Source organism: Empidonax traillii, unplaced genomic scaffold, assembly GCF_003031625.1.
Source record: "Empidonax traillii isolate 1590-97213 ecotype Southwest subspecies unplaced genomic scaffold, ASM303162v1 scaffold576:size640842, whole genome shotgun sequence".
Lineage (NCBI taxonomy): Eukaryota > Metazoa > Chordata > Aves > Passeriformes > Tyrannidae > Empidonax > Empidonax traillii.
Genome location: NW_020955769.1, coordinates 338,504 through 352,928, shown reverse-complemented (window position 1 = coordinate 352,928; position 14,425 = coordinate 338,504). Strand labels below are relative to the sequence as shown.

Genomic DNA, 14,425 nt, shown 5'->3' with positions numbered 1-14,425 from the left:
TAATTTATTATGCAAAAAGTAGTTATGTCTGAACGACACTTGAAATACCTTCAGTAAGCTATGAACCAGAGGAGTCAGTGAAGAGTTCTCAATAAATAAATAAAATCTTCAGTACTTTAAGTACTATTCTGTGGTCACATGTGAGCAGTTTTTTGAGACACATGATGGAAAAAAAAAAATAAAGTGATGCAATAACTTAAAGATTTCACAGTAGCAGTTTCAGTGTTGTAACATTTGTGTTACTTCCCATAGAGTACCCTCAAAATTCAGTTTGTCTTAAGTTTGGAACTGTTTTCTGAGTAGACCAGAATAAGGTAAAGTCTGTTGTGTACGTTGGGATACTAATGGACTAGTAGGCATTTGATGTTATACTAACACATTAATTTTTGCTCTGTAAAAGAACAAGGTGCTCCAGTAATAAAAAATGTGCAGATTGCACATCCAATGCAGAGTAAGAAGCAAGCACTCTCCAAATAACCTTTTTGCTAGTTCACACTGCTAAGTTATGGGAACTGTAGGACCGAAGAATAAAGAAGTGGTGTTGTATTGCCTATCAGTCAAAATAATGACTTTAAAGACTCTAATTTTCTCCTCTCTGTTTACTCCAACATTTCTTCCAACATCCATAATTTATTTGAATGAACCCATTTCTTATTAATGAAAACATCTGTTATAGGCTAGAGAATAGGAAATGTTTGTAACTTAGACCCTTAAAATAATCAAAAAGGAGAGCTTAAGATACTGGGATTTCAGAGAGACTGTTATGGCTTATACCATAGCATGAGGGCAAATGAGGAAATTCTCTGTGACTCAGTATTAACTTCATGTAATGCTTTGTCATGCCTGTCTTTTTCAGAAGAAAATGCTTTATGACGTGCTGATATTGTTTATATTTGCCTTCACCTCAAGATTCTACTGGTTGCAATCATGGAAATTACCAGAAGCTGAAGAGTCATTTCTTGCTTGGTCACAAGAGTCCTTAGAGTTAAGCAAAAGTTGAGGACTCAATATTTTCTTAGGTATTTTGTTGGACATTGATGGCTCAAGTAAGCTAAATACTGTAATTGGGCATGCCTGATTTTTTGTGTCACAGAATCAGGTATTTTAGGTGATGGAAGTGGTTGGATGTTCTAGATATTTGTTTGATCTTGAGGTAATGGGTGAAATAAACGTGCTGGGGCTCTTTCTCACCTAACCTGGTAACAGTAATTGGACAAATGAACTGGAAAGTTTTAGTGCTGTGCAGAAGATGTGATCCTGTGTGGCGGTTCTGGTTTTATGGGTTAGAATCAGAAGCTGTAAAGGCAATGGCCTTCATTATCAATGTTATTTTATTAATACAAATGGGCAAAAGATTATCCAGCAAAAGAACTTCTCACCTAAGCTATGGAAACAAATGCTATTTCTTGCCTTTCTTTTAGTCTAAGCTGTTTCAAGTCACTGTATATATAGAATATGAAATATTTGTATCACGTCTGTATATGCACATAGTCATTATTTTGTTTACAAAGAAATCCTAAGCAACAAAACAAAAATTACACTATTGACATCCAGTGCATAAGATTTCTGCTCCTGCTCAGCTTGTTAAGACATTGGGTGCAACCTTTAAACTCAACAAAGAAGAAGGATTATGGAGCTAGAAGACTGACAGTGTTGCTACTTACTATCAGCAGCTTCTCTGACATCCAGTGATAGTTTATTGAATGCATTTCATGCATTTCATTGATAGATCTTCCCTTCTATTAATCCCCCAATGAAGGAAATGGCTAATTTTCATGTCTTATTTTGAGGCTGACCCCACCATAAAACTAACAGTAGGATATCTTGCACTTTAACAAAAAAATCCATCACAATGAGCAAAAAAAACCCAAAACAAACAAAAGAAAAAAACACCCAAAGCCGAAGGCACTTTGGAAAAGGAGACAGTGTTGAGAAGAAAGAGAAAACATCTTTTCTGACAAATGGAGAAAGTTTGCTTCCACTGAACCTGTGTAGCAATTGAAGTTTCTGTCAAAAGTTGCAAAGATGTGTTTAATTTACTGGGAAAGGGTGATGTGGATTTGATGGATTTTTGTTCCGTCTTGTGCATTTTTGCATAGAATTTGCTAGCATATTGGAAGTTTCAGTAAAAACGAAGGAAAAAATAATTTAAATTAAAGTGTTTTGCGTGTCTCTCCAATTAAATAGGACCGTTTGGAAATGTTGATTAATGTCTTGCCAACTCTTGTTCTGGTTTTTCCATGTTGAGATTATTAGGAGAGGTCATTGTTCTGTCAACAGAATTACGTTCTGATTTTAATCAGAATTAAGCTTACCTTTCAAAACTTGCCAGGGTTTTGCCTGTATCATGTGTGTATTTTTGTTTTGTGTTATTTGTTAAGCAGTTAAGGCTTAACTGGATTTATTCAGGCACAACTCTCCTGTAAATGTTGCCAACTTTTATTGTGCTTGCGGGGAGAGCAAGGTGATCTGCAAGTTATTTGTGCTAAGGAGAGTCCTGCTTGACAGAAGCCAAATGCCCTCCAGAATACACGGAACAAATATAATGCAGCTCATATAACCTCTATTACCGAACAGGTGTTGTGTTGCTGTTGACACCCCATTACTAAAGCAGCTGTTAATGATTTGCTGCAGTTTGAGTGGTGCAGCTTCAGTCACAGTTCGTGTGTTTTGGGGCACTTGGGATCATCAGTCTCAACACTTTCCTCAAGTACACTTGTCTGTGGTGGAAACGTGGTTAAAAAGGGGGACTGGAGATGTTCTCGGGTTCCACACAACTGAGCAGGCTAAGGCTTTTTTGAAAGTTAATTGATTTGCAGTCTGAGTAAATGTTGGTTCTGAACATGAGGTCCTGGGTTCGTGGAGGCAAAGAGCATTTCGCTGCCGTGGTGGATTTGCTGCTGTATGACAGCTCTGAACTCTTACAAATGCTGCAGCTGCCTGACTGTGGCTGGTGCAGAATGCCAAGTGCTCGAAGCTTTCCTGATTGCACAAACACATAAATAATATCCAGGAGCCAAATTTGGGTGAAATTTTTTTGATAACTAGGGTACCCCATTAGGATATCTTTCTGGGTCCAGTAACTTGTCCCTGACAAAAAGCATCCCACTCGTTTTCAGAACTGGATTGTGAAGGTGGATGGTTTCCTGCCTGCCACTTGCTTCCTCCTCTTTCTCCTCCTTCTCCACCTCCCTGACTTTGAGCTTATTCCTCTCCAGTCTGGACTTCTGGCTGACTTTTCCACAGCAGAAATTACAGCTTAATTTTTCTGGCAAATCACTTAAGTCCTAAATCAGCATTTAGGGACTGTTTTACTGTAGTGCTTCCCAATCCCAGTGAGTCATGTTGGCAACCTGTGTTTTTAACACATCATCATCATCTGCAAATATTTATAGAGTGCTCTGTTTTTCTCTCTGCCATGATATAATAATGAGCAATCAAATACTGATTGATTGATTGATTGATTGATTGATTGATTTGGGTATTGAATAAATTCTACCTTTGTATGTCACTTACAAAAAAAGCATTTTGGAATACCAAGAGGTGATGCACTTCAGCTGTTTCTTTGCAAGGAAGAGGTGCCTTTCCACTGGAATAAAACTGGATATTAAGCAAACCAAAATCCATTTAGCTGAGAGGGGTGCTCTCCAGAGGCAGAGTGTGCCAGACTGAAATCTGTTAGTGTAGGTGGTAGGAACTGAGACTTATGCTATGATCAATCAGGTATTAAGACTATGGGTTTGGGAAAAAACTTTCAATGGGGGATTTGCACTTGAAAAAGAACCTGAATCTGCTGTGGAGGCACGGGAAACCTCAGTGTGGTGTCTGCCAAAGACATCAAATTTGAAGTGTGGGGGCAGTTTGGAGACAACTATGACTTGGCACTTACTGACCAACAAATCATTTGTACATTCCTTTAATGTACTTTAGCAGTTTACTTTCTATAACTGATTCTCAGCTCACAGATCAATGAGCAACTTTTAATACCAATGTTGGAGTGAGTGACACACACCTCACACACACACATTCCCCCCCAAATCCCCATCAAACCAATGATACAAAGACAATGCCTCACCAGCTCCTACATGCTAACCTGCAACTGTAGCTGTCTACACTGGCTTTGCCAGAACTGTTACTGGTGGGATTTTATGTAATGACAGTGAGAAGTGTAACGTTTCCTTAGTGCTGCGTTACATGCCTTGGTTCTTCCCTCATTGGATGTTTGCTCCTTTATGCTTCTTGCACATTCTTTATGTGAATCGAATCCTTTTAGAAATGATACTGTGTGCTGTGGTAACTTTGAATGCTCTTGAAAGGCTGGGGAAACAAGACCTTTGAGTAGTTCTGAAAATGTTTGTTTTTCAGCAAGTAACTTCTCAGCTAGTTTATATCTGAAGTAAAAACTTGAAGGCTGCCCTTTGTGTTGTATGAGATTATCAGAAATTATCAGAATGATGATGCCTCTGGCAGTGTTTTGGGGTTATTTTTGTTATGTAGGCTGGGGGGTTCTTTTGCATAAAATTTGATGATTAGATTGAGCAAGTGGGATGACATATAAAATCTTGGTTTTGATAGATTTCCAGAAGAAACAGCCAGACGATGACTCTACTCCCAGCACAAGCAACAGCCAGTCAGATTTGTTCTCTGGGGAAATGAACAGTGACAACAGCAATACCTCTCTAACCACGCAGGCCGCTAACTCCAACCAGCAACTTTTGACAGAACTGAATGTAACTTCACCGAGCAAAGAGGAATGTAAGTGAAAGACTCCTGAGTGAAAGCGAAGGAGGCATAAACATGCTTTGTTCTCAGGTTTGGGTTTCACTGACTCCCTTTGGAAGTGAACGTTCAGCCTGACTTTTGGGGCGAAGGAAAAGGTTAGAAGCTATTCACAAAATAGACACTGATGGCTTTAACCAAAGAACAAATTAATCATGGAGGTTTTTAACTAATTTTCCGGCCATTTGAACTGCAGTATACAATATAATTTTGAGAAAGTCCTCACATTGCTGGTAAATTCGTATCTATATTGTAGTGTAAACACCAGTATCTTATGAAATTTGACTTTAAAACGTGTTGGTTTTTAATTACTGCAGTTGCACGTAACACTGGCTGTAATGCATGTTTGTCTGAGCTGCTGTTTGCCTAAAACTTGTTTCATGTGGTAATTAATCTATTCTTTCATGACCCATCTTTCTTTTATATTGAACTGTCAGGCAAAAATTCTCCCCAAAGGTAAGTTAGGATAGTAAAAATTAGCAAACTCAGTGAGATAAAATTGTCTTATAAATTATTCGAAACCTTTATATAAGTATATTGAGTTTTAAAATCTGCATTCTACAACCAAAGCTCCAGTGTGTAGTTTGTAGTTTTATTTTCCTTCAATTGTAGCTTTATTTTAGAAAGTGCTCTATGGAGAGAAACCCTCTTGAGCTGAGTATACTTTAGGTTGTGGCCAGTAAATAGATATTCACATTGCAAGAAAATGCTGGTTTTTCAGTAGGAAATTTGCAAAAGCAACTCTAGTTCTTCAACATTGAGGCAACTGCTGGAAATAACAATGCTGACAAAGCACTAGGACTAAAAAATCTTCAATATACTTGCTTTCAGTTGTGTTAACTGTTTGCATGGGATGATTTTGATGAGTTGCCGAGGTATTTATTCTCTTTACAGGTATGAAGAGCTTTTACTCATGCAGATTGGCTGTGGACAAAGCATAAAATATGATTTGGGGATTGCAGTACTTTGTTAGACTAACCAAAGTAAAATATTTAAACTAAGATATTGTTTGCTATTTGTGTTTGAGAATATGGTCAGAAATACAACAGTGGTCAATTGTGAATGATCTGACAGTACTTCTTGTAATAAGACTAAACTTGCCATATAACTCTTGTTTCTCCTTCACATGCACAGTTGCTGCTGACCACCCTTCACCTCTTCTTTCTGTCCAGTGCTTCTGCAGGGGAAACCTGTGGCCTGCCATAAAAACAAGGCCTTAAAACAACCTTCCTGGAGAATTCAGGAAAACACATTATGCTTCAGCAACACATTTGGGCCTTCACAGGCTTACTGGCTGGCCAGGATCTACTACGTAGTTTTAGAGGGTGCTCCTCTAATGCTTACTGGCTCGGGTTTTCTGAAAATCTGTTCAGGTAGAAATTAAATTGTGTTACAGCAAAGTGTTTCTGTTGTGCCTGGGAAGGACTTGGTAAGTGAGAAGGTGATTACAGGGATGAGAAAGAAATTAAATAGTGTCCTTCGTCCTGAATTGCTGCAAGCTTGTGAACATAACACTGAACTTGATAGATATTAGGCAGCACAGCCTGCAGAGCATTTGAAAATATTACCTATAAAAAACCCCCTCTTTATGACTTCCTGCTGGGGTGTTTTTAAGTGAAATACAGTAGAGAGATTTATTTACAGCTTGAGCTCTCTCTGTCTTCTCTCACATCTTCACTATCTCTTTAAGGATGCTTAATATCATTTATCAGAAATAATTATACACAGATGGAGCTTTTCTGATGGATAATGGTCTCCATGTACAAGGTTCTTTCCTGTAATGAAGAATGCCCAAATTTTAAATGTCTTCTTGATTTTAATTTGAAGGCATTTTTTTCTGTACATTATTTATTTTGCAGCATGTTCTGTAAAGCATGCACTGCTCCTCTTCCCACTGTGTTCTTCAAAGACGGATATTTTGCACTGCTGTGTGAAGATGTACTGCTATGTTTTGTTCTGAATAGAATTGCGGTAATTCACCAGAAACCAATGTATGGAATCATTGTGGTAATCCCTATCAAAGTGTGGAAAAATTGGACTACTCGGAAAGGATTCTCATGGTGCATTCCACACCTTTCTGTTTCTTTTCAAGATTTTGAAGAGAGACATTTGCCACAGCACTTGAGTCCATAGGGTAAACAGTGGGCAAAATTGTAGCAAATCATTTAGGCAAATTAATTCATGTTATGACATTAAAAAATTTTATGACAACTGAAGAGAACCACAGAAATCTGTGGGTAGGATACATATTCTGTGCAAGAGAAAGTGAAGGTTTTTTTGTTCTTGCTTTTAAGTAGCTATTTCCTTTTTCAGCACAGAATGAATGATACAGGAGAAAGTTCCTTGGACTGTATTTTGCGAGAGTTCAGTTTGACAATCGCAAGTATTTCTGTGGTTTTTTGTTACTGTTTTGATTTTATGTACGAGTTGCATTGGCATTCCTGAGTGTCTTACATACATACGTAGGTTGTAGTGGCTTTCCTGCTCCCAGCCACCCTCAGTTCTGAAGAGTTACCTACCGCAGTGTTTGCTTTGCCAATTAATATCTCTCCCCCTAGTAGGTGGAAAATAGTTCTCAATCTTATATTTACAATCAGTGAAAATGTATTGAAGATTTATGCCCAGAAACAGCGATGCAACTTCAGTATTTTTTTCCCCCTCCTTCTCATGTGGAGGTTTTTTTATGAAATATTACTTATCACTGGTTTTTAAAAAATGCTGTTGCAATCGGAGGAGGAATAGTCTATGAAGTTCTTTTTTTTTTTTTTTTTTTTTTTTTTTTTTTTTTTTTTTTTTTTTTTTTTTTTTTTTTTTTTTTTTTTTAACCCCTACATATAATTCTTGAGTTGACTGTTTCTAACCAGAACGTTCAGGTCTCATCAGTTGCAGTCAGTTTTCTGAAGTAAACTTGCAGACAAAGAGTATATCAAGATTGGTGTATCTCTACTAAGTCTAGATTTGCACAGTTTTTAATTATCTTTATCTTAATAGGTGGTTAAATAAATCTAACTTTTGTTCTTCTGCTGCTTTATGTGCAGATAAGTTTCATCTATTCCTATTTTTCCCTTCCATCTCCTCCTTTCATTTAGGAGGTCCTAAGGGTAGTTATTTCAGCATCAGTCACCATATCAGCCAGTTGTCTGTCACAGATTTCCTTTTCTGATTGGGTGGGCAAGGGTTTTGACTATTTTTAGCAGACAGGAAAAAGTGGATTTGACAATAGCCCTTGTTTCTCCTGTCCCTACCTTCAGCCACCACCACTCTTAAGCTTATTAACCAGAGTTCTATGTATTTTGGTAAAGAAAAGGTCACACTGCACATGGAATAATTTTGCTTAGTTTCAGGCCTTCATTGCTTTCTTTGGGACTGTCATGTTATTTTTCTGTCACTATATGAGTAGAGCTAAAGCTAGTACTGTGCAGGTTTGAAACTAACTCTGTTGTTATGTGACAGGAGAAATGTCAGTGTGAAGAACAGTGACTCTGGCAGCTTGAACAGATTTGGTATTTCAGTAGTTTTTAGCTTCGGTTGACAGGATTTTATTTTAATTATGTGCTTAACTTTTCTTGGCCTCCTTGAATAGCAAGAACCACAACTGAAAAAGGGCAGAAAGAATATCTGATGTTTCTAGAACATTTAAATGCTCTGCATTTCTACGTTGAAGAAATTGTGGGAAGATAAACAAAGCTTTGAGACATTGCTGTGAATGTCAGAAAATACACTAGAGATTTCAGCCCAGAAAGAAGGTGATGATCACTGCCCACACCTTAACCTCTGTGTGTGCTGAATTTTAGATGCCCAAATACAAAATTATTTCACGACTGAAACTTTGGCTAGTTTTTGTATACCCTCCAGAATTCAAACCATTGCACATCAACCTAAGTGTTTAAAACATTTTTAGTTTATCACAAACATTTAATTTTGCAAGATAAGTTTGAAGAATGCTTTTGGGTTGTTTATTTTATTAAGTATTTGCTGGAAGTACTGATACACCCCCAATTTTGAAGTTATTTTACTGAAGTTACTTTATGTACATTAAGCATCTGAGACAAAGATGCACTAGGCTTCTATAAAGAAAGGTGAGAGATTGTTTTTTCTTCTGCACCTGCTGTTTATACTCTGAATTGCATTGCTTGTTGAAGCATGACTGTAAAAAGCCACATAGGCTATAGTACTAGAAATAATGATATTTTTTCTGTCTTTGGAATAAAGTAAAAAGAAATGCCAGTTTTTTCAACCTAACTTTATGAAAAATGGATAAACAAGTGTGTTCTTTATTTCTTTCTTGTTCAATGGCCTTCTGTCTGACACAATGCAAAGGGTTTCTAGCAATTCATAACAACTTCACAGTTTTTGCATTTTGCCTGAGTTTGTGAGTAGAGTCATAGATAACAGCTTTCCTATGTATGCTCTGAAAATACTTCCTATTTTGAATAATTACTGTGATGTCCTTAGCTGCGATTTGGACCTTTTAAGTAAGGACAGAGATTTTTAAAATTACAGTTGGTTTTGAGTGCTGTTCATTGCATACTTTTCTAAATGCCCTGACTTTGAAAATTCAGTTGTTTATTGCAGTAGAGTCAGCTTTGTGCATCCTGTCTTTGTTATTTTGGTATGTTTTGGTCTTTTGTTGGATTTGTTTGGGGATTTTTCCTAATTCTGTCTATGGGGAACTTTGTTTTCTGGCTCATCTCTGAAAGTTACATGCATACCTAATTCTGTAAAGTATGAAATGTATAAGCAGACCAACCTAGGTGCCTGTTTTTGTCTTGCTTGTCACAATTGGTTGTAGAAAACAATTTGTTTTATTGCTAACCTGATTTATTCTCATAACAATTTGTACATGGTAAAATGATGCTGAGCTACAAAACTAGCCTACTAGATACATGTGATTCAGTTTTAAATTAAACTTGTACCCAGACCTAGCCGAGAAAGCTGTGGCTGGGTGATGGTGATGATGAATAAGTCTAGTTTTATTTATCACTTTACAAGATAAGATGTGTTCTTTCTCAGTGTAGTCAGTTTTGTGTCTTGTATCAGAGCAAGAGGGGACACATCTCTAATACAGAATATGCACCTGACTTTTCTTTGCTATTACAGACATCTTTGGGTTTCTGTGCCACAGAATAAGAACCAGCTATTTTCTCCGGCGTTTTCGTTTATTAAGTTACAGATTCGTAAAAACTGTCTTACATTTTCTGAGATTTTTTTTTTAGCCTTGTTTTCATTAGAAGCTATTAACAAATAGTGTTTTGGTAGTTTTTTAATGTAAAAATTTTAAAAATCAGTTTTTTTATTGGATTATCATTGAACCTGCTTTTAAAAATATTTATCACAAAATATATATCTGTTAGTATCAATGCAAGCACTTTTTCTCTAGGAATCTGCAGGAATGCTTTCAAATATAAAATCATACTGAGTTGTGGGCTATTTATCTTTTGAGAGATGCCACTAGTATTAGGTGCCAGTACAGAACATGCAGGCAGTTAGAAAGTTGAATAAAATAGTGATTAGGAGTGTCATCTTCATCAGCTTTTCATGGATGTATATCTTTCTGTAAGTTTCAGTCTACTCCCTACAGTCTGAATTTCGTTTAAAGAACATTTCTGGATTTTCTAACATCCTAAGCAAAGATCTGGCACATAGATTTATGAAATGAACAGTTCTTTCCACGTCTGTGGCATGGTAATTTTGAAACATAATGAAGACTAGTGGAATAGTACCACTGTTAATTGTTCCTTCTGATTTATAGTCACTTCACACTGCAGAGTAGACAGTGTGTGCTAGGGTCTCATTTATTAAAGTGAAAGGACCCCATGGAACATGAAGCAGAAACACAGCCACATAAGAAAAATGTGGGTTAGAGCTGCACAGCTATTGAGGTTACATAAAAATTATTTATAAAAATGTAATTTAACTGCTGGTTTCAAAAGCACATTTTTACACTTCAACTTACACCTATAAAGTAGGAGACTCTCATGTCTGTTTTACAGGAGAGGAGACTGAGAAAAAGCAGGTAACGGAGTTGAGACAATAGCAGGGAAGAAGGTGGAATCTGAATCCTGTCTCCCTGTACTGCATTCTAGTTGTTACATTTACCATCCATTCAGCAACAAAGCAGTCCAGGTTTCTTTTTCTTCTCCAAAAGCTGCATGTAGATAAAAATCCCTGAAAGTACGTAAAGGCAGGTTTGTAAAACTAGATTTTAAAATGTATATATTTTTATGTGATATAATCCTCTTAGCTGTTTAGTAATGACATCACTGAAATTATCATGCAGCTTACCCATTCTGCAGCAAATAAGCAGTTCTTAAGTGTTATAAAGTTATTTTGCCTGTTTTCCTAAAGGTAGCATGTTCTGTCTGTGCAGACTGAATTTAGAGATTTATGTTCCTTCTTGTTTATGTATTGGTGTCTGTAATCAATGACTGTCTTCAAACTCAATTGTGTAGATTAATTAGATTATGTCTCTACCAATTCATGAAATGCACAACTAGATTACTGGTTTGGACAGGTTTCCCAAGATGGATTCTTTCCTGTATTGCCACGACCTTTTTCCTTTCCTGGCTAAAACACTGCTGTCCAAGGAAATTCAGCTCTTACTTATTACCCTCCTCCATCCCATTGTATGCAAGGAGTCGGTGTACTTTGCCTGGGAAGGAACCATCACAGTACCAAAAGCTCTAAGTGTAGTTCATGTATCCTTACGTTACTGGGATCAAGTGTTACTGAGCTTCAGGCTCCTTCACTTATTTTTTCATGTTTGTTCATTATCTGGCTTGCAGTTTTTGTGGTATCTGAAATTTCTTCAAGGTATTACTGTAATTTAGACTTTTTACTCTTGTACAAACTTGGTTTCACTACATTCTGCATTTCTTTCTCTGCTTAGTAAATGCTTCCAAGTGCTTTCAAATCCACCTGAAGTGGGTACTCTGGGCTTTTCCTCAAACAGCAAGAAAAGGGGGGTTACCCTGGTATTTAACTTTTTTCCTGCATGGGTGGTTCTGACTGAGTGGAGTCACTTCACTTTACAAAGACCTTAGGAAGGGGAGACAAGAAGTTACCCTTGCTCAGGGTACGTCCTCAGGACAGATGCTTCTTGGCAATTGTTAGTGTTGTTCAGGAAGGGAGGTGCACAGTGCAGAAGGGTAGTCTAAAAATTTAAACATATAGAAGTAGTAATAGTCTATAATAGTAAATAATAGCAATACCAATGTCTCTACAGAAATACAAGTAATATATAAAGTTTTACTACTTTGGACAGCTAGCAGAGAAATTGGATTTGAACCTGTTTTTCCAAATTGATATATTTTGAGTACAGTTTAATAGGAAGTTACAGAAAGCTGTGAATATCAGAAGCCCAAAACATAGCAGCTACATTAACAAGACCTTTTTTATTAATATATGATAAGGTTCAAGTTAAAGGATCCTGGTTTATCCTTTATTAATTCTATGTTTGAATTTGCAAACCTGAGTATTACCACAATCCTCACAATTCTTCCAACTTCTTCAGTAGCTTTTAGTATTTTTGTATTTTTGATTCAGGTCTTGGGATTACATTATCACTGGGCAGTGGCTGCTCTTGTTTGAAAGAGGAGTTGCAAATGTCAAAAACCATACACTGGAAAACGTAGGAGCAGAAGCTGTTGTTTAACCTGTTAATTGGATATACAGTAGAAAGATACCTCTGCTCTTCCATTTTAATCTCTTGCTTGTGCTCTGAAGTCTCACAGCCCTGTGGGTTATGTTTGAAGCTAGACATGTATGGCCTTTCACTGTGCACTGAAGAGTTTAATGTCACAAAATTAAAAACCCCGGAAAAACTGACCTTTTTGGCAATGAAGATGCAAATATGTCCTGAATCACACAAAGTTATAAGCCTACCTTTGTGAATAGGCAAGAAGGACTGGTGTTCTATTGTTATCTGACTTCCCTTTCTCACATGCAGAACTTTTGTCAGAGGTTTGAGAAATATACTTCCCTGTTTCAGTTAGTACAAAGATGCCTGAATTAGCAGTTATGTATACCAAAAGATTCAACTTAGTGGCTTCCACATAGAATTGCACAGTCAAGCCCACAGTACTGAATTATGCATTACATTTTTAATGGTGGAACAAAGAGTTGCAGAAGGAAATGCTGCAAAGTACGTGCTGCCTTCACTGGTTATTAGGCACTAGTGTATGTGCATGCAAATCCCAAGATATTTTTTGTTGAAACGATGGTGCTGTGCTATACAAATCAAAGCTGTATGAAAGCAATACCTAATGAGGGAAGAATAAATAATAGAAAAACTCTGACGCAGGGAAGTGCAGAATACATACCAACTTATTGTACTTTAGAGAGTGAGAAATAAAGTTCTTACATTTAGCTGGATGCTGAAAGTATCAGCTAGTGTAAATATTTGCTGTACAATAATTGCAGGGATTAGTCTTATTTGTTAATCCACAGTGATGATGCTTCTCACTGTCTATTCAGTGAAAATTGGGAGAACGTAACTAAAATTATTTGCAGAGGAGCTGCTGCATCTTAAGAGGCAGCTGTGATCTAAAGTCAGTTCATTGAAATTCCGTACTCTATTGTATATCTTGTTTACACAGATTCCATAATAAAACCAAATACTTGATCTTTGGAAGTTGAGACTGACTTAACAGACCTGCTCTGTAATCTTTTGAATATTCAAAAGGTTTCAGTAGAAAACTTGGTTAGGCTTCTGTTCCAGTACTGATTTTCTTTCCAAATGTATCAAACCCTAGACCATTCATTTCTGAGCCTTCTACAATAGTATTACTAACATAGATCAAGGTAATATTTTCATTTTTTTTTAATATTCTGGCCTAGAAAAAGTTATGTTATAAAAAATTATTTTGGCGTACTTGACCATTTCTGGTTGTTGTGAAGCAGTTGTTGCTTGCCAGTGCTGTCAGGCCTGAAGCGGGCACTACCTTGGTGATACCAGGATGCTTCAGCCATCCATTGTTCAGTAGGAAAGCCATCCACCCCAGGACTCCCAGTCCTCCTCACTGCAAAAACAAGCTTTGCTCTTCTCATATACAGACTAGACCCTTCCGAGAGGTCCCCACCACTCCCCTTCACTTACCTGTGGAGTTCAGCCGTTTCTCACGAGCTCCCTCCTTACCAGCCTCCAAAATCTAACCGTGCTTTGCAATACTGTCTGTAGCATCTGCCAACTGCTTATGCTGTTGCATGTCACGAACAGCAGTTTCTTATGTCACGTTCAGCAGTTTCTCCATGTCCTGATACTTCGCTTAACCTCAGGCCAGGCCCTTGTGAGCGGCCTTAGTGTTTGCCTGCAGGCCACGCACTGGCTCGCTGGCCTTTGCAACCTCCTCTTAAAAGATTACCTGTTGCACAGTTGTGAAATGGTGCGTGTTGCCAGAGGGACTTTTTGGGAGAACAAAATACTCCAAAAATACGTTGGTTCTTCTCTGAAAAACGGGAAGTGTAAAATGCTGTTCCTAGGCGCATTTCCTTGAAATAGAATATGCCAAAGTAATTTCCTCACATATTTTCCTCCCAATTGCAGAAATTTATTTTCTTCTTTTTTTAAGTACTGCTTTCTAGATATGACAAGACTGAAAAAAATATATAGAAAAAGTATTTTTCAGGGCATGAAGACTTATGTTAA

The 14,425-nt window shown here is 37.3% G+C and overlaps 1 protein-coding gene across 3 annotated transcripts in view; it reads left to right on the top strand.

Annotated features, from left to right (window-relative positions):
• Positions 1 to 14,425, top strand: part of ZFAND3 (zinc finger AN1-type containing 3) — a 141,322-nt gene that overhangs the window by 89,299 nt on the left and 37,598 nt on the right. For all 3 annotated transcript variants that reach the window (XM_027898065.1, XM_027898066.1, XM_027898067.1), the window contains one exon: positions 4,576 to 4,755. In XM_027898065.1, the coding sequence (XP_027753866.1) occupies positions 4,576 to 4,755 (180 nt within the window). The remainder of the gene's footprint in view (positions 1 to 4,575; positions 4,756 to 14,425) is intronic.